At 47.8% G+C, this 26,326-nt stretch overlaps 12 protein-coding genes across 12 annotated transcripts; 6 read left to right on the top strand and 6 right to left on the bottom strand.

The window, feature by feature from the left end:
- Positions 1–45: 45 nt before the first annotated feature.
- On the top strand, positions 46–1,544 carry N7500_007029 (uncharacterized protein; the record flags this gene model as incomplete). Its single annotated transcript, XM_056678173.1, has 3 exons — positions 46–412; positions 473–1,312; positions 1,363–1,544. 3 exons carry the CDS (start codon positions 46–48, stop codon positions 1,542–1,544), a joined length of 1,389 nt encoding a protein of 462 aa, XP_056533173.1.
- A 475-nt stretch (positions 1,545–2,019) lies between these two features.
- On the top strand, positions 2,020–2,958 carry N7500_007028 (uncharacterized protein; the record flags this gene model as incomplete). The annotated part of the gene is made up of 2 exons (XM_056678172.1): positions 2,020–2,149; positions 2,276–2,958. 2 exons carry the CDS (start codon positions 2,020–2,022, stop codon positions 2,956–2,958), a joined length of 813 nt encoding a protein of 270 aa, XP_056533172.1.
- Positions 2,959–4,353: 1,395 nt separating this feature from the next.
- On the top strand, positions 4,354–5,090 carry N7500_007027 (MARVEL domain-containing protein; the record flags this gene model as incomplete). The annotated part of the gene is made up of 5 exons (XM_056678171.1): positions 4,354–4,416; positions 4,476–4,647; positions 4,703–4,887; positions 4,940–4,986; positions 5,051–5,090. The coding sequence occupies 5 exons, from the start codon at positions 4,354–4,356 to the stop codon at positions 5,088–5,090; spliced, it is 507 nt and encodes a 168-aa protein (XP_056533171.1).
- Positions 5,091–5,854: 764 nt separating this feature from the next.
- Positions 5,855–6,566, top strand: N7500_007026 (uncharacterized protein; the record flags this gene model as incomplete). The annotated part of the gene is made up of 2 exons (XM_056678170.1): positions 5,855–6,265; positions 6,294–6,566. 2 exons carry the CDS (start codon positions 5,855–5,857, stop codon positions 6,564–6,566), a joined length of 684 nt encoding a protein of 227 aa, XP_056533170.1.
- Positions 6,567–7,905: 1,339 nt separating this feature from the next.
- Positions 7,906–9,452, top strand: N7500_007025 (NAD-dependent succinate-semialdehyde dehydrogenase; the record flags this gene model as incomplete). Its single annotated transcript, XM_056678169.1, has 3 exons — positions 7,906–8,203; positions 8,258–8,551; positions 8,626–9,452. The coding sequence occupies 3 exons, from the start codon at positions 7,906–7,908 to the stop codon at positions 9,450–9,452; spliced, it is 1,419 nt and encodes a 472-aa protein (XP_056533169.1).
- A 633-nt stretch (positions 9,453–10,085) lies between these two features.
- Positions 10,086–12,140, top strand: N7500_007024 (LCCL domain-containing protein; the record flags this gene model as incomplete). Its single annotated transcript, XM_056678168.1, has 2 exons — positions 10,086–10,579; positions 10,634–12,140. 2 exons carry the CDS (start codon positions 10,086–10,088, stop codon positions 12,138–12,140), a joined length of 2,001 nt encoding a protein of 666 aa, XP_056533168.1.
- A 577-nt stretch (positions 12,141–12,717) lies between these two features.
- On the bottom strand, positions 12,718–13,202 carry N7500_007023 (uncharacterized protein; the record flags this gene model as incomplete). Its single annotated transcript, XM_056678167.1, has 4 exons — positions 12,718–12,822; positions 12,891–13,002; positions 13,071–13,097; positions 13,165–13,202. The coding sequence occupies 4 exons, from the start codon at positions 13,200–13,202 to the stop codon at positions 12,718–12,720; spliced, it is 282 nt and encodes a 93-aa protein (XP_056533167.1).
- A 1,441-nt stretch (positions 13,203–14,643) lies between these two features.
- Positions 14,644–15,055, bottom strand: N7500_007022 (uncharacterized protein; the record flags this gene model as incomplete). Its single annotated transcript, XM_056678166.1, has 2 exons — positions 14,644–14,929; positions 14,982–15,055. 2 exons carry the CDS (start codon positions 15,053–15,055, stop codon positions 14,644–14,646), a joined length of 360 nt encoding a protein of 119 aa, XP_056533166.1.
- A 1,065-nt stretch (positions 15,056–16,120) lies between these two features.
- Positions 16,121–16,873, bottom strand: N7500_007021 (uncharacterized protein; the record flags this gene model as incomplete). Its single annotated transcript, XM_056678165.1, has 1 exon — positions 16,121–16,873. The coding sequence occupies one exon, from the start codon at positions 16,871–16,873 to the stop codon at positions 16,121–16,123; it is 753 nt and encodes a 250-aa protein (XP_056533165.1).
- Positions 16,874–17,978: 1,105 nt separating this feature from the next.
- On the bottom strand, positions 17,979–21,027 carry N7500_007020 (Molybdenum cofactor biosynthesis MoeB; the record flags this gene model as incomplete). The annotated part of the gene is made up of 5 exons (XM_056678164.1): positions 17,979–18,221; positions 18,287–18,774; positions 18,829–19,337; positions 19,671–20,907; positions 20,973–21,027. The coding sequence occupies 5 exons, from the start codon at positions 21,025–21,027 to the stop codon at positions 17,979–17,981; spliced, it is 2,532 nt and encodes an 843-aa protein (XP_056533164.1).
- Positions 21,028–22,776: 1,749 nt separating this feature from the next.
- N7500_007019 (uncharacterized protein) lies at positions 22,777–24,750 on the bottom strand (the record flags this gene model as incomplete). The annotated part of the gene is made up of 6 exons (XM_056678163.1): positions 22,777–22,792; positions 22,858–23,637; positions 23,710–23,998; positions 24,060–24,282; positions 24,353–24,512; positions 24,563–24,750. The coding sequence occupies 6 exons, from the start codon at positions 24,748–24,750 to the stop codon at positions 22,777–22,779; spliced, it is 1,656 nt and encodes a 551-aa protein (XP_056533163.1).
- Positions 24,751–25,078: 328 nt separating this feature from the next.
- On the bottom strand, positions 25,079–25,871 carry N7500_007018 (sugar O-acetyltransferase; the record flags this gene model as incomplete). The annotated part of the gene is made up of 3 exons (XM_056678162.1): positions 25,079–25,168; positions 25,233–25,632; positions 25,711–25,871. 3 exons carry the CDS (start codon positions 25,869–25,871, stop codon positions 25,079–25,081), a joined length of 651 nt encoding a protein of 216 aa, XP_056533162.1.
- Between the last annotated feature and the right edge of the window lie 455 nt (positions 25,872–26,326).

Genomic DNA, 26,326 nt, shown 5'->3' with positions numbered 1-26,326 from the left:
TTTGTTTTAGCATCCTCTCATCACACTAAAAAGTGCTGATCGAGTATGGCACGTCTCATTCACACCCACCTGGATGAAACAAGCACCCCAGGACCCCGCCAAACTTCATCACCATCATCACCAGAATCATTTACTTCCGATAAAGAAAATCGGCGTCAGGGCATCAATAAGAGGACTACCGCTGCGATGCCACCGCCAAGTGCACAGAATAAACGACCGCGACTGGCCGACCGTCCCTCGAATGTCCAGTCTGCGCAATCTTCTCGGTCTGCTCGATCTGCTCGATCTGCACAGTCGCAAGCATCATCTCAACGAAGTAGCAATGATACGCGATACTATGACCCTGACCAGGACCCCGAGGAACGAAGAAGTGTGCGGAGAGGACTTCGAGATCTGGGCAGGGAATTGAATGGTATGTTGCTTTGCCTAAGCTCAAGACTCCAGTGATCGTACCCTAACATGTTTCACAAAGACACGCGAGGAGAGCTCATGCAGCCTGGAAATGATGGTATCCTCAACATTGTCGAACAAGCAAATCAATTCTACGCCAAAGTGAAGCAAACCGCCGATGCCACACTCGACTCACGCATCCTGGTCAATACAGCCGATCTCACGCGGAAGAAAGCCACTCAGCTGGCTCTTGGTGACACCTCTGCTGGTATCGATGTGGACGAGTTCGTATCCAAGTGTATATCGTTCATGCGTCGCGGTCCGAACAACGCGGTGGCCTCAGCAAACGGGACACAGGGACGCCGAGGACGCCCTGGTCGAAGCCAAAGAGACCCTGACGCCAGTGACGAAGATGATGGCGATGCGATGAACTGGGACACGCTTGGTCGATCGGCCTGCTTTCCTAGCAATGCCCGCCCGGCAGTGTCAGGATGGTTGCTAGGGCCGCTGTCCGTACAGAAACGTACGCGACAAATGACACAGCGAAGAGCTGCAGAGCAAATTGATCGGACACAAGCCGTGGCGCCCCGGGAAATGGCACAGCAGGATCTGGGCCAGCAGGAAAGCTCGAATCTGACCCAGATCTGTTCCGAGATCAACAAGTTGCTCGCCAACAGCCAACGTCAACGTGAGAAAGATGCTACGGAGGAGCTCGAAGCCCAAGAAGGTCTTACCCCAGAGAAAGCGCAAGAAATCATGGATAAGCACAGCGTGGCGGACGACGGAGGAATCCCCTTGTTTCGTTTCTGTATCAACCCGAAGTCTTTTGGGCAAAGCGTGGAAAATTTGTTCTATGTGAGCTTCCTCGTGCGAGACGGCACAGTAGGGGTAGCAGTAGATAGTCGTGGTCTGCCGACGCTGCGTGAGTATTCTCCAAAATGACTAGTCGATAAAGTACTAATGGTTTGATAGATGCGGCCGCACCGTTCGCCCCCAGTGAAGCCCAAAAAAAGGGTGTACAGAAACATCAGGCGGTCTTTAGCCTGGACCACGAAACGTGGCACGAAATCATCGATGTTTTCAACGTCAAGGACTCCATCATCCCCCATCGTGAAGAGAAAGAACAAGAGACTGGCACAAGTTGGTATGCCTAGGTTCCTTCCAAGGACACGATTGCACGAATGTGTTTTGCGAGATACCCCTTGATCTTTTGGCTTGCATTGGTCAATTCCAATAATTTAGCACTGTGGTTTGAATATGCCAGTATTGAATGACATGTACGGAATAGTTCAACAAGAATACCTCTAGAGGGCACAAATGAAAATTTCCACAAAAATTACTTGGTCTCTTCCAATGTACATGAGTGTATCCCAATTTAACCAACTGCGTGCAGAGTACTAGTCCAGCTCTGCCGAGGTCTCTCAAATCAGCGGGTAGATAAGGCTACGTCATTGTCTGGCCACCTGCTTTTTTCGAACTTCATTAACTTAGCTCTTTAATCTTCACTATTTTACAACTAACATTTTTTCTATTAGTTACAATATCTGTAGCTTCAAGGCACCCAATCTGAGATAACGCCAGGACAGCTCTCGAACTTGAAAGCAGAGAAGGAAAAAGCAACGTGCCAAAATGCCACAGCTCTTTCCAACCAACCCTTCTGCGACCATGGTAATTCGCCATGTGACGCCAGAAATTGTGACAATGAGTCTGCCGTTTGCACGGTTTGGACGCCTACAGTTCGGCGGCCGAGGGACACTGGGTGAGTGCCGACCCCTGCAGAACCCACACACTATCTCCTCCAGAGAATGACTTGCAGGCATGTCAAGCGCACGGGAAAGGTTGATTCTGTCTAGGACTTAGCTCTAATACTTCTTGCATGCAACAGTCAAGCTTGCCACCGGCTCCCTCGCGGTATTCTCGCCCGTCGGCCTAACGCCCGAAGTCCGCGAGACAATCGAGTCCCTTGGCGGAAACGTGAAATACATCACGGCACCAGATCTCGAACATCACCTCAATCTCACTCCATGGAAAAACGCGTTCCCGCAAGCAGAGATTCTGGCTCCAGAGGGTCTCTATGAGAAGCGGCAATCGAACCCTGAGTATCAGGACACCCCATTCAAGCACATATTCAAGAAAGACGATCAACTGCCGCGGTCGATCTCGAAGGAGTTTGATGCTGAATTTGACAGCGAGTATGTGTATGGCCATGGATCGCGCGAGTTGGTGTTTTTGCATAAGCCCACGCGCACCGTCATCGAGGCGGATCTGCTCTTCAACCTGCCCGCTAAGGAGCAGTATTCCAAGACCCCCGAAGCGTCGGGGACTAATTTCTTGACGAAGCTTATTATGCCGCTGCTGTCTACCAAACCGCCGGCTACATGGCACCGACGGTTCGCGTGGTATATTCTCTCGTCACAAAATCGGGCTGCGTTCAATGAGTCTATGAAGAGGATTGATCAGTGGGATTTTGATCGTTTGATTCCATGCCATGGTGATACTATCGAAACTGGCGCCAAGGGAATATTCCGCGATGTGATGGCATGGCACTTGGATCAGAAGAATGCCTAGTTCTTGTCTGATTGAGACTTTTGTAGCATAAGTTCTTTTATTGTCGCCTAGGAGTTGGGGATGGGAGGTTATTGTGTGTCGGCGTGTATGCTTTCTTTTTCGGGAATTTTGTAGGCAGCATTATTACAGATTTGATCTCTTGTGGCTTTCCGAAAGCTAGCTTCCTTATTACCGTTACTGCTATTCATAGTACCGATGACCCACTACGAAGTATGTTAGCTCGAATTGTACCGAGTAGACTTCGCATCGCCCGCATGTTTCTGAGCTATTCCTGCATGTACATTTCTTTTGCTAAGTCTGCCTAAGTCTGCTGTACCTCCACCTGTAGATGAAATATCAGTTTGGGAGTAACATTCTATACACAACTCAACATGCTCAAATATCAAAAAAAAAATGCAAAATAAACAGAACCAAGCTTCCAAAGTTGTGAGAGTTATCTAGGCATGGGCCCACGTCATAAGGCTGAGAAACGAAGGTCAGATGACCCATGTCAACTATGATGTCAGTGTCGTCTCGCTTCAAACCGGATCTCCCCCAGCTCGGGGATGTCTAGAGCCACGCACCTGTCAGACAATGATCGACCTGAGTGGAGACCAAACCCAATTCTGGAGAAATCAGAGCTATCACCAATAGTCGATGCGATCGGCAGTCAACTCACGCAAAGACCAAGCCACTGAAGTATATCACAATGCAGCACTCCGTACAGAAGACACTGTATTCTGCGCCAGCACGTCGCCACGAGACATTTTTGGACATGGGAAGGCTGGGTCTGGGGAACACAAGGATCATGTTATGAAGGCACCGGTGTTTTCCAAATACCCCCAGGGCTATGCAGTACCTGTATCCCCTTATTTTTGACAGTCCAGAGGCCCACTCCTTGCTCCGATCGGGTGTTGAGGAGCATTCAGCCACAGTCCACATCAGCGGTCAGTCCGCCGCGAAAAGTCGATCTCTTACCCACCCAAGCCTGGAAAACGGGTTGGGCACGTTTTGTTCACGGCACTCTTTGACCAATGGTGACCTCGGCTTATTGGAAAGAACTCGCTGCACATGAAACTGATCTGACGACATCGGTAGCCTTGGATGGCCCCTATTGGTTGTGCACAATGCAAGCTGTGCTGTATTTTGGGTTCTTTTTACTTGAACGTAGCTTTTATGATCAGTAGTATTAGGCTTTCACGTTTGGCCCTTGCTTGGAAAACACACTGTCACTTCCTCTCGGGCTTTGCCTGTCTGTGCAACCTCATACGTTATATAGCTTCTTCCTTCCCCCAGTCCATACCCTCTCTTCCTTCGTTACAACTTTCTCGCACAGCTTAACACGTTAACTCCTGACAAATCACATCCTTGGATTTATCAAAAGAAAGGGCCTATTGATTTGACATCACCTCAAAAATGCCTGTCATTTCACGCCTCGCGTCTATCCTACTTCGCGTCGCGGAGATTGCCTTTGCAGCTGTGAGTAATACTGCCCTGTACCGAGTTATAAACCGCATCTGATTTTATATTTCTTCTAGGTCGTCGCAGGTGTTATCGGACACTACCTTGCCCAGGTCAACCATAGCAGCTCAGATGTTGACTGGTGGCCCCAGTCGCGATGGATCTATACTGAAGTAATCGCTGGCTTATCGATATTGCTGGGCCTCATATGGCTGATCCCATTCTCGTCGGGATTCTTCTCCTGGCCTAGTATGTGCTCAATACACTACCTGATAAATTATGATAAATGCTTATTGGAATCTAGTGGACATTCTAATTTCGCTTGCCTGGTTCGCTGCCTTCGGTGTCCTCGTCGACGCCCTCCACCACATGCCCTGCGGCAGCATCTGGTCCTGGCACTTCAGAGGGGATCAGATGTGTGGCCGATGGAAGGCAGCTGAGGCTTTCAGCTTCCTTTCTGCTATTGTCTGGCTTGTTTCTGCTATTGTGGTATGTGATGAGAGTACACAGTCCACAAGTATAGATACTAATAAGCCTCAAGGGGATCTGGTTTACCTTCCGCGTTCGCGACAGCACCACTGACAGAGTGTAAGTGGCCATGCACGCCGTCGGATGACACAGACCGGAAGATTTATACTGACATACTGAATAGCCACCACCGCCGCCGCTGGGGTCGTCGCTCCGCCGTCTAGATAATAATATCGACTCACCAAGTCTCGGCATAGCGGAGACAAGCGCCAGAACTCGGAAGTACACGACCGAATATGTGCATCGCTCCTCCCACCCAGCACAATACCCGTAATCAGCTTTTTTGTGATATTCTTACTTTTTTATTTCCTTTTCTTCTTCTCGTGCTTCTCGTTATTTGGAGAAGAACGACTTACGACTCACGTTGATACCCTTGGCGGAATAATCTTCTAGTGCTTTGTTTTTGGAAATTTGGCTCTGGATCTCGGTGAAAGGTCACTTTCTTGCAATTAATTCTTAATACATACAGTTTCTTAATCTATAACCGCGTGAGCGTGTACCCTAATTAACCATAGCTATATAATTGTGTTCAATAGTCTTCACATGCTTCGTTACACTCACATCTTTGCCTAGTTCCCGGTACCCGGTCTGAGTAACAAAGAATCGTCAACAAGGCCATTATGTCGCAGGTCTTCTTGTTTTGTATGTTTCCTTTTTCGCCTTTGTTGTTTGCTTGTTGTCCTTCACTCGCCATTTTCTTTTCATCCCCAAGAATGATAATCTTCTCATTGAGGCCAGTATGGCCCAGAAATAATATAAATAGGCCGTGTTGAACGTTCATACAATATTTGATCGAGCCTGCACAGTACTTGACGATCCACTCTTGCTGACTTTCCAATTAGATAGTCAGTTCCCCTGGCCATTATTACCACAGCCTGTCACAATCGATTCACCCACACCTTTGGGCTTTTGGTATCGGTGGGAAGCCATGTCGGTGATGCTAGACAACACTTCGTCCCGGCTCTTCCAAACCACACGCAATGGATTTCAATCCCGCTGCCAGCAGCTCGTTGATGACATCCTGCACAATGGTTTATCGCTTGAGGAGGAATTGAGTGATAGGGTAGGTCAACTTCATCGGTCACTGGAACAGCTCAAACGAGCTGGACAGATGATGGCCATCGATTGCCCGACAAACGAGCTCGTGCGTGTTGTACCCGCTGGATTCTTCACAGTCCTCATCGACCGCCCTGGACAACCCCCAATGTCCGAGTTTGACTGGGCTTGCATCTACACCGCTGACACTTTGAACATGCTAACAGGTGACCTTTTGCGCCATATGTCCCCCGTTGGTGTTGCCCGTAACATCGAGGCCCAGTCATTCCTCTGGGACTTAGCTGTTCCGTTCCCTTACAACCATTTCTGAGGCTGAGGATACCGCTCCAGCGCCATATGTGAATGCCCTTCAGATCCCTCGAGCGGATCGTTTCGCTCGTATGAACTCTCGGATCCCGGTGAGGCCTCGATCTCCTCCTCCAGTCGATACTTATCTAGCTTATAACCGCCCGGTACCTGGCCCTTACACCCCTGCATTGCCCCTGCGGCCTATCCCTGAGTGCGAGCCTGAGCCTGAGCCTGAGTCTCCACCACCTGCTGACATTATGGGTCTTTATATGAACCCTAGCATACAGCCACGGTAGACTCGTATTCTATATTCTGATGTTTATGGTCGTCAATTCGGTCTTTTTGTCTCATGTTGATGGGAGATTTGCTGCCAAATATGGCTACCGCGGACGCTATTTCAGCTCCTTTTTTACCATAGTCACCTTCATCCGGATTACTTTCAATTCATCTCCTCTCATATATGAACACTATCGTATCATTCTCTGTGCGAGACTAGTCACTACTCAAGCCTATGGCTATCTCAGGTTCTTGTTCTATCTTCAAACTTGTGTTCGAGAAATCCAATATAAGATTAAATCTTCTAGCTTGCTCTTATATTTTAACTTTTCAAAATATCGTAGCAATAAAATACTAAAAAAATTTGGTCTATGATTGTAAAAATGGATGTTGGTCGAACCTCAGTTCGCCGGGCATGTGTGGCTTTCCAGCCACAAACCCTATACATATGAGCAGTATTGCAGGTACCATCAATCGATTAATATACTGCTAGCCTATATCGCTGCCTTGGTTACAGATTGAAGAATGCTAATTCTCAAACTCCGGGACATCCCAAACCCATGATTGTGATAAGATATCAAGATCAATCTAGCAGATCATACTGCTCGTTTAGTACGCTAGATATGGCAGTATGATCTTTTAGATTACTGGCTATATACTTCGGGAACTACCTAGGTATATGTATGGATTACTAACAATATTGATTGATCACGGTGGTTCAGTCTTCGGGGTACAGTCTTCTCGGGGCACTCGGGGTATTTTTCGGCGTATTATTTGGGTTATATTTCGGAATATCTCTCGGTTGACCATTCGGGCTCTGTATTGAAGTATTTCGATGGTATGCTGAAATATAACTCTATAATATATGGGGTCGTGCACGAAGTAAATGCATTTACATGCATTCTCGACCAGATTCGTACGGGTATGCATGGTTCAACCCGTCCTAGGAAATCGGCCATAATTGGGGCTGGGTGCCGAGGCAAGCGTTTGATCTATTGAAGCTCAATTAGCCCCGGGGGTAGTGATCATTACAAGATGAGAAAGTCACATTGGAGAAACTGAGATATCCACACCACACGCCTTGGTGGCTCAAATACATTCATCAGTTTCCCACTATTCCATAAGTTACACGCATTAGCTCAACTGACATCTTGTCTTCCAGAAGTCAAGAACTCTAATTTCCTGCCGAGGATTCCCGAATGCGATCTGGTCTCCAACCTCGGTGTTCTGGCCGATTGTTCACCAGACAAAGGATATAAAATTGTTAGCACCCTCTTGCGATGGGATTTTACACTTGATTGATCTTTGCGACATTTATTTTGAAAGGAATCTAGTCATCACTATATTTCACACGACACGATGGATCAACCTCATAATCAACTCCCCGTTCAATTAAAGAACCCTGCGCTGTTTGACAGTCGGGGATTTGTTGCAGGAAATTGGAAATCTGCGTCCTCAAACAAGATGTTCCCGGTTATTGAGCCTTCCTCTGGTCAGGTTCTGGGCCATTGCGCGGACTTTTCCCAACAAGACTTTGTGGAAGCCATTGAAGATGCCGATCGTGGATTCCGAAAATACTTCTTTAGTACCACGGCAAAGCAAAGAAGCGTGCTTCTACGCAAATGGAATGACCTTATCTTGCAGAATCTGGACGACCGTAAGTGCACATCAATTCGTCCTCGAAATTGGTCCAGATATTGACATGGGATAGTTGCAAATATACTCTCTTTGGAGAATGGTAAAACACTGGCAGAAGCAAAAGGCGAGGTGGCATATGCAGCATCATTTGTTGCCTGGTTTGCGGAAGAAGCAGTCCGATCATATGGAGACGTCATTCCGTCTTCTTACCAGAACACTACAGCTATGACTTTCAAGGAGCCAGTTGGTGTGTGCGGTATTATCACACCGTGGAACTTCCCTGCGGCGATGATTACTCGGAAGATCGCACCGGCATTTGCGGCAGGCTGCTCAGTTGTCATCAAGCCCCCAAGTGAAACACCGTTCAGTGCGATCGCATTAGTTAGGCTTGCTCTGGACGCGGGATTCCCCCGGACATCGTGCATGTTGTGCCGACCAAAGATCGCAATGCTTCTTTGGAGTTGGCAACCCACCCCAAGGTCAAGAAGATAAGCTTTACTGGCTCGACCAACGTTGGTAAAATGCTCACCAAGCTTGCTGCCGGTACAATCAAGCGGGTCAGCATGGAGCTTGGTGGAAATGCACCTTTCATTGTGTTCGATGATGCAAATATCGAAAAGGCCATCGAGGGGGCCCTGATTTGCAAGTTCCGCTCTTCTGGTCAAACATGTGTTTGCGCAAATAGGCTTTACGTGCATAAGGATGTCTTGGAGGATTTCACCCAAGGACTGATCCGGCGTGTCTCATCATTCAAGTTGGGACGTGGAATTGATGAAGGTGTCACGCATGGCCCTCTCGTCAACGCTGCCGCTGTGGACAAAGTCAAGAGCCATGTACAAGATGCTCTCCAGAAGGGAGGTCAGCTGCGATATGGTGGTGATGTACCAACTGATACGCCCCCTGGGTTCTTTTACCAACCCACTATCATCACCAACGCCAATAAGGACATGCTCCTTGCGACCGATGAGACATTTGGACCTATCGCAGCCATTTTCCCATTCTCATCGGAAGATGAGGTCATCGAAATGGCCAACGATACCGAGTTTGGTCTCGCTGGTTACTTCTTCAGTGAGAATGTGAACCGTGTTCTGCGAGTTGCGCAGCGCCTGGAATGCGGTATGGTTGGTGTTAATACTGGATTGATGAGTGCAGTTGAAACCCCCTTCGGAGGAGTGAAGGAGAGTGGCATTGGACACGAAGGAAGCAAGTATGGGCTGGGCGAATACCAAAATATCAAGGCCGTGACTATTGGTAATCAATCGGCTTAGTTTATGACTAGTAAAATGAATCAATCATGGTCTTATTCTGTTGTATTATTCGCAACAGGAATCTCTAGATTGTGAGCAATTGTTGTGAATTGCAAAGTTGCTAGTATTCTGGGAATGTCTCTTTACTAGACTGGTAGAACTTCTCGCATATATCTATGTCTGTCTTCAACTTATCAGTACACTTGATCTAGACTAGTTCCCGGACGTCAAGTTTCTTTTCTTCCACTAGCGCTCTGCCAAACCCGACTCAAACCAACGGCCTATTTGTAGAGGACTGTAATAAGAGCTGTGGCTAGGATAAAGAGTACCAGCCTGGGATTACTAGCGTCCTGAGATTGGCCTCAGATAACTAGTGATTCTGACTGTGTGGGTTTGCTGGGCTCTAGATAGGTAGTGAAGAGGTGCCATACTTCTGAAGATGGTTAGGTGAAGAAGAGCTGCAGGGTGAAGGATCTAAGTCACACGGTTGATATTGGGAACTCATGATGAGACGCCGGATTGATCTCGGAGTAGCAATCCGGATGACTAAAAGCCAAGAAATTCCAGGAACGTCGAGTTCGACATTGAGGAATTCCACTTCCTTCCCCCTGAGAGCTTCAGAGCTCAGGTAAACCAATTGTAAATAAAAAAAAGATGCAGTCGCGACCGGAATCTGCCGCGGGTGCACGATCGCCCTCACCAGATAAGTCAACCTCGGAGTATCCCTTGCAGGAGATCGGATCGCAGTACAAGGATGAAGCCCGCGACAGTGATGAACTAAACTTCGACTTGGAATTAGGCGACGTGCCTCTTCTGCCCTCAGAGGTCCACGGCATGGAGGCTCAATCGGAGAAATTCGAGCGCGATCCACCGTTTTCTTGTACGCCCTCGGGATTCTGCGCATGGCTCCGGGGCCCGACACCGGCGCATATCTATCACATTAACCCCTGGTTCGCTCGTTTACAGACTGCGCCGGCGCGTCTGATTGACCAGAAATTCCCGCACCGAAATTCTAAGATTGCGCTTCTTTTTGGTGCTTTGATCTTTTGGATTGTCGTGTTCTTCGTGTCCCTGAAAGCTTCTTTTGCGGGTCAAGATGTGCCGGGATATGGGCAGCCCGTCAAGCTGTCGTGTCACCACCGTTTATGGTGTGTTTCTATTTTTATCCCTCAGATCTCATGAACCTAACCATCTCTGTATAGGAACAATGCCACAAATTGCGGACTGAATGGTGATTCTTGTCGCCCATTCGAGGACCAATCCTTTGCATTCCGATGTCCCTCTGGTTGTGCGGCGGCGATTCTCCTGGAGCCGTATGTTGTTGGCGACCAGGAGCTCAATTACCGACCCTTGGTCGTGGGGGGTAAGCCATTTAAGGTGGATGGTCATAACAGCGGCACCTACCGCGGTGATTCGTCAATCTGCGCGTCGGCACTGCATGCAGGTCTCATTGACGATGCGAGGGGCGGATGTGGCGTCCTGCACCGCACCGGCGAGCAGAAAAGCTTTCATTCGATCATGCAAAACGGAATCGAAAGCGTAGAGTTTCTTTCGAGTTTCCCGATATCATTCCGACTCAGTAATGAAGTGTCATCCCCAGACTCGAACGAGACAAAATCGATCAAATGTGCCGATGCGCGCTGGTCGCTCTTCGCCTTCACATTGATCTGGACCACCATTTTGTCATTAGTTGTGACATCGGCACCGGCGTTCTATTCCATGATATATTTCATTGTCTGGTTCCAGGTCGCCATGGCCTCCGACCCACCCTCGATGGGGAGCTATTATGACCTTGTGTCAATTGCGCTCGGTCGATTCCTACCTGGAGCATTTGTTGGATTTGTGTTGTATTACTTCTGCGTCCGGCACACACTCAAGAATTTGGATGCACACTGGGACAAGACTGTACTGTGGCTGGGCGGCTGCTGGGTTGGCGCCCTGAATACAGACACGTTTGATCGTATTCCGATCTCTCGCCTCACGCCCCACGATATTCAGCAGCAACCGGGTGCTCTCATGGCTCTCATCATTGTACTTGGGTCTTTAATCGCCATCGCCTTTGGTCAAGCACACTGTTTCCGTCGTGAGGGACGGTTCTTCCCTACGATAAGCATTTACGGTGTCCTTGTTGCAGTTGTTCTCATTCTTGTCGCCGTTCCGAACATGAACCTACGAATTCACCATTATATTCTATCTCTTCTCTTCCTACCTGGGACAACTATGCAAACGCGACCCAGTCTCCTATACTCAGGTATCCTTATTGGCCTTTTTATAAACGGCATTGCTCGCTGGGGCTTCGATTCGATTCTCCAAACTCCAGCCGCCCTTCTTGATGGTGCCAAACTTGGTACTGTTCCACCAAAGATATATCCTCCTTCCTTGACGGATGCGAACACCCTCGTCTTCTCGTTCCCCGACCTTGAACCCCATGCCGACGGCCTCAGTGTGTTGGTCAACGACGTAGAGCGCTTCCAGGTCTTCCGGCCCAAGAATGGCAAGCATTTGCCGGATTTCACCTGGACTCGTACTTATCCCAACGAGTTGGAGTATTTCCGTTTTGGACTCGTTCACACTAATCATTTGGGCGGTCTTTGGTATGAAGACTTTTCTCCACCTGCCGTTTGGGGCGCTGATGGAAATTTTGTTTTCCCTGATCCTGAGATCCCCTCCGAGGATCCTGAATCCGGGTCTGAATCTGAATCTGAATAGAGAACTGTGTATATGCCATCTGTACATACCGTCATTCTTCTGTTGAAAAAGATAATTTTGATACATCCATGATGTCCCGACTATGGGATCTTTGGCAATGGTCATGTATCGCCTGGTTTAGTCTCTCATAAGAAAAAGTCCTATCAAGCTCACGTCCGTGATGGGTGGGTAAACCAGACCCTCCATTAATCGCCGTATCAGCCCAGAGTTGAAATTTTGTTAGTTTTTGGAATAAACATGGGCTGGATTGCGGTTCGTAGCACTCATTTCAACCGTCGATACCAGGGCTTTTCCGGGGCTAAAGAGCATGAGTGATCTGGGTACTATATACCGTGCAGGAGAGACCGAGGATACTGCTCCATGTCTTTGCTACTGGTAAACACAGAGCGTACTCAAAATCAGTTAAAGATTCAAGGGCTTCTATGTATATGTTTGGAAATCGATAATATCTAGACAAAATCAAGTAACCAGAGACAATAGCATATATGTAAAGCCAGGAGATTTCCATCTAGGCCTTAGCTTTGATGGCTTGGAATCCTTGGAATCTGGCTGTAAAGCCTGGACATACAGGCCAGAACTACTGCACAGTGCAAGTCTTATCATCGCAGTCAGGGTCAGAGGTGTCTCTTTCGTCCCGCGGAGCTGAGTAGCTCTTCTGGCAGATGATACTCCACAGATTCTCCTACTAATCGTCAGTCTTCTCTTCCACAAAACTGTGCATTTAGGTTTCCAAAGATAGAAATAACGTACCGTTGCTAGCCAAGTGTAGTTATCGGCATTGACGAGATTCTCGCCATCCTTGAGATTGCGAGTTTCGAGAGGTCCATAGCCGTTGTCAACGTCGATGATGGCTTTGCCCAGCCTATCAAGGCATTGATAACTGTCAGGTTTCATTGCTTTGGTCATTATTAACGAAAAGATGAGACTTACGCAGCTTTTCCAATTGCATCAGCATGCCTGTGGTAGATGCGTTAGCCATACTCAAGATATCTTCGGCCTGACAACCCATTATCCAATAACTCACATAAACTCATGCAGCAGGGTAGCACCCATGACGGCCATGCCGGCACCAACAGTGTCCTGCAGATTCTCGCACTTGACATCTTTGATGAGCGGCTTGCTATAGAGTCTTTCGCAGAAATGGATGATCTGATTTCCCTTGTCATCCTTGCCGGTATATCCCAGCAACGTATTGTCCCCGCATTCATTGTTCACGTCAATGTTGTGATGTAATATTGGGACCTGTGATTTACTACATCAGGTTAGTTTTGCCGTTCCCGGCCCAGCGCCCCAATACACTGTTTTGTCACCTCTCCTTCTATCCGCCTGGCATAAAAGACCCGACCTCTCCCTTTAGACTAGGCTAAGCTAGCCTCACCACTTTTCCTCAATCCCACATTTTTCACCTTTCACTAACCACTCCCACCAAACGCTTTTCAATATGTCAGGTCCACATCCTCAGTTCAGTCCTGCGTGTCCGATACCCTACATCCTCCACCCCGCGGAGCGAGTAGAGCAACTCAAAGCTTTTCTGCAGACTGATTTTGGCAAAGCCCAGCGAGTGAATGTTGAAGCTCTCATTCGCCTATATGAGAATGGCGAGCTTGGACCACGCCAACGAGGTGATCCCCCGATCTACCTTGTTGAGGGACGACGAGTCGAGAGGAACCCATGGGAAGATGAGTCGGTACCCAATAACGCGATGAGATGGTGTGAGGTATATTTCAATATCCATCAACCCATTAGCTATCCATTTTACTGGTTCATATTAATGATATCTTTAGACGTTAGAATATCAGCAAATGATCCAGCAACAAGAACTACAGGCAAATATCATATAATCCTATATGGTATTATCAATAGTCTCAGGCTAATCATATGTCGTATTTTTATGACTATTAGCCGCAGCAAATGGTCCAGTCGAGATCGGAAACTTTTCCTTATTCGAACACCTTCCATATGCACCAGGTATATCACAATCTAAGCTATATCAATGATGACTTGAGGTTATTAACTAACACAAACCAGCTACATGCCCAGATTAGGCTACCTCCCCAGTATGGCGGTAACGAACACTTGACACGGCCTTTCTTAGTCTGCAATGATACTGGAAGCAACGTGCTTACTGTCTTCATGTCCGATCTCCTGGCGCTTCAGTTCGATATGGTACTCCACGGTCCAGCCATGCAAGGCGCAACGCCAATAAATACCGCTAATGGCCAGGCCCTCCAGCCTCTGATATTTGTTGATATGCAAATTCTCACTTCTGCTTTTGTGGCACTTACCCCCTGGTTTCGAGAGACTGCTATTGTGAAGCCAGATAGCCCGGGAGAATTTTCGTATGAGTCTAATAATGCTTTAGTTCGGTGGCAAACCTAAGTCTGTCCGCATTAGAGCGGGCGTTCAAGCGGCGGCTCGCTGTCCAAAGTTACGGGTGGAAAGGAGGCTGTTTCTGGCGCCAGATGCTGTCATTTTCGGCGTCGTTTTCACAGGTCCCTATATTCTAGTTGTAAAAGTCTACAAGTTCACTCGCACCTCTGCCGGGATCACCGCCAAGGGCCTTCTTGAACACATCTTGAGCCTTGCTCCTGTCACCTTCATTGAAGTACTGCTTGAACACGTTGTCTTGAAGCTGTTGAACAGAATGATCCATTAGCTGAAGACTGTCTCGAAAGGCTTGTCGAATTTTGAGGTTTTTCTTTCGGTCATCGGGGTTGTTATTGTCGAAGTGAACGAGCTTTGGTAGCGAACGCTTGGCAATGTTGCCTCTGGTCTCGAGATCAACGGGGCTAAAATGACTCCTATTAGTCCTGTGCTTGAGAGATATCAAGGAGAACAAACTCAGTGGGATAGGCCGCTGTTCCGGTGAAAAACAGGGCCGAAAGAGAGACGGCGAGGGTAAGAAAGCCACGCATCTTGAGATTCTTTTTGAGGATTCAATATTTTGACAGATATTGGGAAGACCAAGGTGATTCTTGGAAATACACTTCTTTGCTGATAGAATATATGTGCAACTGAAGCAGCAGCGCTCCTCTTTTATATCTTGAGGCCCATGTCCCAATGGCCTTCTTCATTACTTGGGATCAAGCCATGTCATCCTCCTGAAGAAGACGTATTCCATAGTTTCAATTCAGCACAGCTTGTAGCCCCTCATTGTATCTAGGGCCGATCCCCGGCCCCCTCGTTGCATCTATTCATGATACCTGGCCCCATAATTGTATGTATTTATGACTGACTTTTACTGAAGCAAATAGCAAACCTGTTTCTCAATGCTCCTGGTATTCATTAGACCACTCACCTTTGAATAATTAAATGAAGGAAGGAAATCCTAGTATTCGCCCCAGAACTTAGCCCCATTGCTGTCTTCTGGCTCTGAAGCCCCAAGGCCTGGAGCCATGGGGGCGGTTTACTTGTACATCCCACATTTCACTAATACTAGAGGCGGCAATGATGGAGGATTGTTTGAGATCGGCTTGCCTAGGACCATCAATTCCTGTTTTCTTTCTCTGAGTGACTGAGGTCGTCTAGTTTTATGCTAGGCTAGATGCCGCTGTTTGTTGGCGCGAGAACAGTACAGCATGAGCTTGTCATTAATTGTTAGCTTTGCTATATATTGTATCTCTCGCTTACTAGGTGAGAGACCCCTGACTGATGATGACATCAAGTTGATCGTCACATTGTAGAATTTGAAATTGATGAGATAGGTACAACTCGGACCTGACTCACAGCAAATCTCCACAATCAACCGCGTGCCAATCTGACAAGTTGTCAAGAACCGGCTTTTCTTCATCTACAAAGCTAGGCTTTCACAAGCCTGCGGGCAAGGTTCTCGGACAATATCATACGAGCCCCGTTATTTATCGAAGGTTGAAGTGGAGAGGCCCAAAGACAAGTTCAAGTTAGGATAAAAAAAGACGGGCTACTCACCCATGAAACGAAGCAATGTCAAAAAGAAATATAACTACAGTCTGTTGCGGTTTTTACTCTTCGACCGTGAAACTAGCTAGCCCCTGCATCACAAGCGGAATCGCCTGCATCTCACTGTCTCCTACCCGCTCAGGATGCCTTTTAGCCCCCATCAGACTATGCACAAGTCCCACTCTAGCACTCTGTCCATTCAAAACTTCCTCCTTTGATCCATATCGATACCATGAGATCCGGTCCATCTTATCCCCTAAATCCACCCGATACGTAGATCCCACGTCTAGGGACGTGACGTGAGAGAATGCCGCGGCAACAATAGCTTCATCCTTAGCGGTTGCCTCGCCCTCCTGCAGTGAGGCCTTTCCTGCTTCAGACTTTGAATCACTCTCTTGCGGAATTCTGGGACAGGACCTCATGGTATGCGTCACTCGGTACGGCACACCGGGCTCGAGAGTGACAAAGTACTGCTCGAACTGGGGGTCAATAAGGATGTTAGACTTGCCGCCGAAACTATGATGTGCGGTCAAACTAGTGCGCTTTGCATGGGCGTCTGTGTTGGTATTCACAAATTCTATCCCATTTTCGTAGAGAGCATTGCCTTTAGGATCCAGGAGAGTGTCGAAGGTGAGGATGGTGAGGGCCTTGTTGGGTGTGCCTGTGGATTCGGGAAGAGTCGCCTCGAGGGTAAGTGTGAATGGGTCGTTGGAACCGTGTTTGTGAAGCGTTGTCGATGAGGTCGTCACGTTGATATTGATCTGAGTTGGGGGAGATGGAGATTTCCCAAAGACTTGTTGAAAAATTTTTGCCATGGTGATGATTGTTGAGGTGAATACGGGAGTTTCAACTGGATGAGAGACTAGTTTGAATAGATACCGAGGTTTGATCTTTCTGGTCGTATTTATTAATCACTGGTTTAGCAAAGACGCGTCATAGTCTTGTTAATAGCGGCTGGTGGCGAGTATAGGCAGATACTTTCTTAGCAAGCACCGGGGGCTATGATCCTTTATTTTGGCCCCTTATTTGAGCGAGGGGGATTTCGACGTGCGAGTCGAGTCTGGCTGACTAGAAAGTTTCTACATGGAAGATTACATCATGGCTTTAGCCCTTTTTTAGCCCTCATTGCCGTCATCCGTGGGAGTTTGTCATCCTCAAACAAGTACATGCCCATGCTCGATCTTACTCTTGGGGTAAAAAAAATACCCCGAAGAGAAGGGAAAAGGGGAACCCGTTTGCAAAATTGGGCGGGACGTTGAATTAAGCTCGTATAGGGGATTTTGGAAGTACTGTGTATCCTGGAATCATTTCCAAGGTTATAAAAGCCGCTGGCTCTAATACTAAGTTTAGGTATCTTTGTTGTCTTTGTATATGAACTTCAATTCTAAATTATAGATGTAACGATATGACCATACTTATAACTATACTTGATAGATCTATGGAAGAATTATTATCGTTGTATATAGGATATAAGGGAGAAAAAGGTGGAGCGTCTGCCCTAAACTTCCACTTATGAGAGTTGGCTTTTATGCACAAATAACAAGTGCACCCTGTTTGACTCGTATTAATAGTGAGTATCAAGCTAATAACTCATGAGGATTTGACGTAGCGGTTGTCGTTACCACTTTGGATCCTTGTCCATCCTCGGCTTGAGTGTCGTGTGACCTCGAGCTACCGGATCACATACGGGCGATGACTTTGCTCGTCGTTTTCAATTTGATTCTCTCCAGTAGTGAAAGTACGATCAGGAAAGCTCTGAACCGCAATATCCTGGATTTGTTGGATTTCTAAAGGCCATTCATACGTCGTGATCGTGACTGTCCCTCACATGCGTCATTATGTAGCATATTGTTCATAGTCGCCACCTCATAAGAATACGTCTACCTATGAAGCTGGGCTGGAAGCTATCTGGAAGAGCTATCATTCCTTGAGATAGTCTCGACATGATACCTGTACAATACTTTGCTTTCCGCTATTCTCTATAACCAAAGCTGTGAGCTTTCCACCCTTTACACAACCCGAGTCAAGGCCTTTTGTAAACGTGCGGATAGAAAGAGAGGTAGAAGCATCGTGACCATATACAACCGTCATGGTGTTCGCAAGGGGAGCTTCAGTTGAAGTCTCGAGGCTCGAATATAGTTTGGATTGATGTTTATCAAACATCTAGATTAAAAGTTTATCAGTCCGGCGGCGAGATTGGAGGGGTGAAATAGAAAGACATTACATACCTTAGCCCAGTTCATGCCCTTTTTTTTAGGACTGGGTACATGCGTATCTAAATCAATGGTCCGCATAGTCATCACGCTAGCGGGGTCTTGCTTCTCAAGCTCGATGCCCGGTACGAGTCCTGCATGAACGATAACCACCTGGCCCATCCCTTGAACTTGGCCAACATTCAGGATCACGGGACAGTTTTGTAGCCACTGAGCTTGCTCATCGCTCAAAGAGCGCGCGAGTTTACGCTCGCCAAGTTCTCTAGATGAGAGATGGGACTCTTGATCGTCCTCGGGACTTGCAAGAGTTTGAGCCTTCACCATCTCGCGTCGAAGAAGCAGAACCCGATCCTCGTGGTTCCCACGGACACTAGATGCCGAAAGCTGTCGAGCCAAGTCCACAACTCCTGTACTGTCTGGTCCCTTGTTGATCAGGTCACCGACAAAGATAAGGTGATCGCCATCTTTTTGCTTGAAGGAGACTTTTTCAAGAAGTTGCACCACTGTTGTATGCTGGTCAATCCTAAGTCTTCCGGTGGTTTGCGGGGATATCTTACACTCCTCTCTACAGCCATGCACATCGCCCACGATGATAAGCCGTTTCCGACCAGACTTCGCTGCATCCACTCCTGCTAGATCCTGAGGCACCAAACCTGAGTCTAATGTATACATATGAAGCAGGCCATCGAATTGAGGGGTCGAATTTGCCCCGAACAACCCAACTGTCTCTGTCTTCGAACTCGGATCGAGTGAATGCGACAGCGAGCTTTGCTCTTGTGGTCGCGGAGAAAGTAGCATTCGCCAACCAATACATGCGAAAATAAACAACGTGGCATAGCTTATCGCCCAACGTCGGAAACGTGGTGCGGAAGCTACCGAGAGAGCCATTTGGGTCCATCCCGGGGATTCGACGTCATCCGCCACGCTGAAACCGCGCTGAAGACCTCCAGGGTCTCTAGATTGCCATCCATTTTTGGCAAAATCTATCAGTGGGCGAGAATTTTGCTTAAGTTGTTTCGAGTAGGAGGGATGGTGTGTTGTGGTCGGGTAGAAGTCGTTTTCTGCGCTGTTAGACTCGAAGTCATGCGGATGGGAGTCGCGAGACGCCATTTTCATACGCGCAGATGGGCTTTATATCCTTGAACTAAGGTGTATCGCCCGCTTCATATGTGCTGCATCTGTCCGGCAAAATCGAGCGGGAGTAGGTGAACGTGAAGAGGCAGAAAAAGCTTATCCCTCGCGGCTCTGACGTATATCTAAAGACCCGCTTCCTCAAGTTAGGCCCCGAAGTGTAAATGCTTGTCTTCTTCATGTTCTTCATGCTCTTGACATTTCAAACTTGATTTTTGTTCCTTTTGTTAAATTGTACATTTTACATTATCCACGATATTGATCATACTCTTCCGCTTCCCGTCTCCGGAGATTTACGCGCTGGAGAACAGCCTCATCATATACCTCTTCCACCTTCTTGCCGCCCTTGAGTATCTCATTCTCGTGTCGCAGTGCTTCCTCCTTGGTCATGCAAACCAAGTCATTAATGTTAATCGGGATGGTCTTTTGTCCTTCCTTGTCGAGGCTCAGATCCATATTCCATCCTTGTGTAGGAGTTTGCCAGGGAATGAGAGCCAATCTGTTAGACAAGCCGCTGACCGCACTCTTTCCTCGATATACTTCCTCCACCACGAATGCAATGTCATCCTTGCTGAGGGGTAAACGAAGTCCCACGGTATCTTGACCGGTGACTTGTCGGATCATTCGTTCATACATGCCTAGCAAAGCACTCAAGATGGTGTCGTAAAGTTTCTCGCGGCCCTTGGCACCCATGTTATAATCAAGCGGGTATCCAGTGATGGTGCAGATAACGTGGTTGGCTAAGGTGTAACCAAAGACTGCAGGCATGGTTCCCAGTACTGGGAGGATGCGGGCTCGGAAGTCAGGAAGAACTCCGAGCTCACCAACTTGACCTTTGTTGAATTCATCTTCAGGAAGAGGAAGTAAGCTAGCCTTGCCCGGTCCCGGTTTCTCTGTCGAGAATACAGCTGCAACGCCAGACGAAACACCGAGAAGCTTCAACCTGCGGCGTGTACTGCGGGACAAAGGATCATCCGTACTGAGCGAGATGTCACCGACGACGACGCGGGTCGGGTCCGACTTGCATCCTGCACCCATCGAGGAGATCACAGGCAAGGAATTCGAGTGGCAGTAGTGTAACAACTCTACCTTGGATGTGATGTTATCGATACAATCCAACACGAAATCTGGTCGACGGCCTTCTCCGTCGTGTGTCAGAGTCCACGGGCCGAGAAGATCCTCAGATGCGGCCTTTCCATAAAGCTCATTCCGACAATCGAACATGACCCACGGTGTGATTTGTTCCAGTCGCCTCCGGATGCAGTGGACCTTCGGTGTGCCAACATCAGCCAATGTTGCAAGGGCGTGCCGGTTCAATGACGATAGTGTGACTTGATCAAAATCGATGAGCCGGATTTTGGAGACACCTGATCGGGCCAGTGAGGCAGCGGCATGTGAACCGACACCACCACAGCCGACAACGACAACGAATGACGATCGAAGTTTTGCGAGGCCTTCATCACCGAGGAACACACGATTGCGGGCAAGCTGTTCAAGAATCAAGTCTATCAAAGGGAGGCAGGTCGAGTCAGATAAATTTGCGGATGTAAGCCATAGAAAGGTCACATACCATCATCATAGTCTCCCCTTTTGCGCTCTGCGAGCCAAAGCTGCACTGCGCTCATCTTCCTTGCTCAGCTGTACTCCATTCGAGGCAGCACCGAAATCGGTAAGCTATATGTTCTCCGGGTCAGTCCTTTTTGCCCTGTAGCTTGCTAGGCACTGAATGCACAGCTTCACCGGCGCAGCTTACCATTTCCGCGGGATGCAGATCATCCAAGCTCGGGATTGAAGCTTTTAGATCATGAACAGCTTCCTTGCGCTTGTATGACTGGTAGCCAAAGATAGCACCTGCGACAGCTGCGCCTGACACAACAGCCGCTGTCGCAAGCTGTCCATGGGAGGAACCCGCCTGACGGTGAAGCCAAGAAGACATGATTCCAATCACACCCTTATCCTCTGTGTCCTGGGGGTTTCTCGACTTGCTTTGATTTTCGTGGGAGATGTTTCGACCAAGTTTGTTATATCTGGTATCCAGTTCGTCAGAATCGAATCCGTAGTCGAGGTCGGCATCGCTGGGCTCTTGCCACCATTTGGATGCTCGGTGAGCCATTATAGATGTTGGGTGTACTGACCATCACAAGTAGCCGATGCAGGCATGAACTTCCAATAACGGAATGTATCTGCAAGCCAATGCGTTCATCAGTGGAATAACGCTGGCAATCACGTGCTGCAGCCCCAAGCAATTGTGCGGACTTTAAGTAAGGCGGTAGGATTGGCGGTAAACGCTCTCCGCGCGCCGTGACATTGACAACACGCGTGCTATCCCTCAGAAACCTACAATTGCGAGTCTCTAGCCACTTACCACTAACTATGTCATCGATTCTTTTGAATCATCTCATCCGATAGAATGGTGTTGTTGGCAGACTGGGGCAGCTATCTTAATTGATGTCGCACTGCAGCCTGCCCAATAAAGTCATGTCTAGGCACAACATGATGTTGATTCTAATAAAGCTTTGCCAGTCAACGCCAACAACCACATCTTATCGCTTGAGAAAATGCAACAGTGATGCCCTCGTTGGGCTTCTTTGATATTCATCAAGAAGGTATGTCCTTTTTCAAATTTATTCCCCAGTCTTTGGCTACAGTGCAGATTCAATGTAATATCTCATGTCAAGTCTTGATGACGATAACCCTCACAAGAGCTTCTCATGACATGTCATTTGAATGATCCGTCGGGCCATGGACTTCATCCCCCTGATACTTCGGAGTGGAAGAAGACATCGGCCCACAATTGTGTGATTGAGCAATGAACAGAGATCTGAAGAGACTCAGACCTTTGATATTTCTCGTTCTGTGTTGTCTTGGTATCACGTCAATATTTGAATGCATTTAACTAACGTCGCTCAGCAATGTTGTACATATTCTAGACCTTCAAATGTCACACCTTCGGCTTTCCTCGCCAATCGCCCCGTTCGCTTCCGAATACTACCTTCGTCATGAGATGTTCCAGATACCCGTCCTCGTGTAATAGCCCAGTGACGAAAAAATGCTGTTTCATACTCCGAGGCCCTGTATATGTGCTTCGTCTGTACGCCTTTCAAGGAAACGACAAGTATGCCGATGACGAGTGACAAAACATGGTAGTTTTCAATCTGAGGGCATATATTATTACCAATATGTGGTTGGGATCTCGGACACTTCTTCCCCGAATCAACTCATGATGGTTGTTTAATTTGGTATGGGGCCTGGTGGTTTCTAATACATAACTCTCATGATCTTTATGTGATATTAAATCACAAATTGTTCCACCTCTTCAACTAGTGGTAGTTTGCTCCCGTATTAGTTCCTTGAATACAAGCACAATTTGATTGCTAAGCCTTGACAAAACTGGTAAAGGTCATAGCTAATAGCGGACCCAAAATTATTGCATGTCCATCCTTCTCAAGCCTCACAAATCTAGCGAGGTTGTTCGGTTGATGTTCGGCTCAACAATACCTGTCGAAGCGTCGCTTAAAGCCTCATTCTTGAGTTTCAACATCTCCCAGTCAATATTAGGACCTTTGAACTCATCACCTATCAAAATCCAGAAAACAAGAATGATAAGAAACAGTCCTACCAAAACGGGTCCACTGTAGTTCATCGAGCCAAGAGTGACTGGAAGAGTAGGTGGGAAACATACCATAACACCCACGACTATAATCCACAGCGGAGCAAAAATATTACAGATATAGCCCCATCGACCAAGATCCAGTGGCCGCTTTGGCAGACACTGCTTACGACCTCGCGTAGCGAGGATGGCCTGAGGAATTGCGTAACTCAAATTCAATAGCGTAACGGCCGAGGTAATGATAGAGTTGAAAGCCGTAGTGCTGGCAAGATATATGACACCGTAGATAGCAGCAAAAACCATCGAGGCTATAGTCGTGCGAAGCGGGAATTGGAGCTGCTTGTCTATCTTGTCGAAGAAATCGGGGAATGGAGTACCTCGATCTCTTGCGAAGGCCCATGCAAGACGCCCACAGCTGACCCACTGTGGAGGAAGGCATGCTATATATATGATTGTCAGGAGTACGCTCAGTGCGACAGTCACCCGTGTTGATCCTGTTGCCTCGTATAATAGTTCCACAGCAGGCATTCCGAAATTCATTACTCGGTCCATGTCCTCCATGGCAACTATCAGGACTGCTAATAGTGGTACTGCTGTGCAAAGGCCAATGGCCATTGTCATGTTCCTGTGCTTGGTCAGTAAGCTCGGTAACCAAATTGGGTGTCACAGACAGAGAATGAAACCGGTCTTGGCTGACATGATTTGTGGGAGTCGACGACCTGGTGATCGCATTTCTTCGGCGATATGGATTGCTCCGTCACTGGCACCGAAGCAATACATTGAATTGATGATTCCGAGAAGCCAGGCAGTGCCATTGTTCCACCCACTTGTGCCTTGACCGGACCTAACTATAGGTGACCTAGTATTTGTCTGTTGGCTCATGGCGAGAGTGGTTATAAACCAAATGGCGAATCCAGACAAGGCGAGATATAAAGACCATGATGTAATGAGTGGTATCTTTTTGGGACATAAGAGAAGGGGTGTCACTATTACGATGATCCGAGTCAGCAATGAGAACAAACCAACTTGACAGTCGTGGTGTCTGACTTGTTACAATGATAGAAGCAAGATACACGCAGTATTCATGCCATTGTTTAATCTCGAAATCCGGATATAGAAATTGACCAAGCCCCAGGGCTGCTTTGGCCACAAGAGACAAGCCAGAACATGTCACCATCCACCATCCGAGTATAGACATCCAACCTGTCATGAAGGCAGCAAATCTCTTGTGCTTCTGGGGGGCGATAATGTAGACAAAGTGGTACTGGCCCTGTAGGATGGTGCCAGCAATTCAGCAAGGCTGTGCTTCCTGGTGAACAAGCACGCTGTAGATGACTTACTCCAGATGAGGGAAATGCCGAAGCCAGTTCAGAGAGTCCGAGGGTTATGATCCACTGCACAAAGCAAGCAATGATAACAGAAAGCAGAGCCACTTGTGACCCTCCATATATGAGATTTTGTCCGAAGTTGCTTAGTGCGCCTACCCAAGCATTCGTGATACTGGACACTTCAGCATAATCACTGCAAAATATAATCAGATAGCAACATACTTGAATGCAAAACCGAGGGATGCAACGACAGAGAATGATCTCTTGAATACTGCTTCATGACCTTGCGCGCGCAGAATATCATCATCGGATACCGAAAAGCTGCTTGCTGCTTCAGGTTGAGGGCCAGCATTGCTCTCATCCACGACTTCGTGATTTATGAGCTCACTATGACTTTCTACTCGTTCCATTTGGGTTGGTGAGATGCTCTTGTGTGACGGTTTTCTTTGGAGGGGGAGTATCGGCGCAATTTAGAATTGCCCGAGTCAGTATGGGTGGGTTCACAATCTTGTAACTTGGTTTAATCATTCTGGAAGATGCAATCTTATAATTGAAGTCCCGTCCCCTATGGCCACACCATCTCCTGCCGTGTAATACCCTGCTTCTATATCTTATGTCGAACCCTGGTACGAAGACCAAAATTCATCTGGCGCTCAAAAGTGAATTCTATTGGACAAATCTACTAGAGAACACTCAAGTCAGCTGCAGCAAACAATAATTTCCATGCCAAACCGACAATCATTGCTGCTTCTCAGGGTTCATGCTCGTTTCAATCCGACGAATGACTCGGGCGGGATTGCCTGCAGCAAAGTGAAAGGGAGGGACGTCCTGCAAAAGTCAGTCCTGCTTCTCTCAACGAGGAATTAGAGATACTCAATCTCAGTCTGCTGACCTTTGTTACCACCGAGCCAGCTCCAACCGTGCTCCCCTTTCCGATTCGCACGCCTGCCAGCACGATCACACTACCACCAATCCATACGTCATCTTCGATATGCACTTCCTTTCCACACTCTGGTCCCTTCAACCCTTGTCGAACAGCCGGATCCATGGGGTGGGTCGCACCATAGAGGCAGACATTTGGACCAAACAGTACCCGTTCTCCGATAGTGATCAGGCAAGTGTCGAGCACGAGAAGGTTGAAGTTAAGAAAGGTGCCTTTGCCGACCTTAAAATTCAGACCATGGTCCACGGAAATTGGTCCATCAACGAAGGGATCAGTCTCTTCGAAAAGTGCCTCGTCTTCTTTTGGGTCTGGGTTCAATTGTGGCATTGGACGTGTATCGCAAACAATACTGGAAACACATATGGTCAGCCCAAAGGTCACCCGGGCAATATTAAATGATCACTCTGATCACACCGTTCAAGCTCACTTTCTCCACAGCTCTACTTTTCGACGCCTTGTTGCAGCCCCGGCGGCATTGAAATCATCACAGGCCTGTTTACACCTTGTTCGATTTGCCTGCAGATCCTCGTCCCACGCCCAGTATAGCTCTCCGCGGAGCATCTTCTGCCATTCCTTCGACTGTGCCATGCCTGCTAGAGGTATGATTGCGATATGAAGATATATTCTCTAGCATTGTGGGAAACAGGCTTACTTCAATTCCTTTTGTACGTGGAGGGTAGTACATATGACATCGAGTGTGGGGAATGGGACATAGGATCCACACTTTAGCGGCGCTGTTTATGTCTGAATTGGGTAGTTCAGTCAGCAGGCTCGGTGTTGTTCTGACCTGATCAGGCATTCTGCAGATATGCTAGTATTGGTCGGGGACATCTCGGTACAAAGGTACATCTTCCTTTGAATGGCGAAGAAATAGAAAATTGGATTCCGAAGAGGGATCATTGCACACCTTGGAAGAACCGGGAAAAAAAGAGAAAAAAAAAGATATCGTTGCGACGGCTGCATGATTCGAACATGCGCCTCCGAAGAGAATTGATTTCTAGTCAATCGCCTTAGACCACTCGGCCAAACCGCCTTGAATGAGA

The sequence above is a fragment of the Penicillium coprophilum genome (genome assembly GCF_028826855.1).
Source record: "Penicillium coprophilum strain IBT 35676 chromosome Unknown utg000004l_segment0_segment0, whole genome shotgun sequence".
Lineage (NCBI taxonomy): Eukaryota > Fungi > Ascomycota > Eurotiomycetes > Eurotiales > Aspergillaceae > Penicillium > Penicillium coprophilum.
Note: the sequence above shows the minus strand (reverse complement) of the source record. Positions and strands in the feature narration are given on the sequence as shown.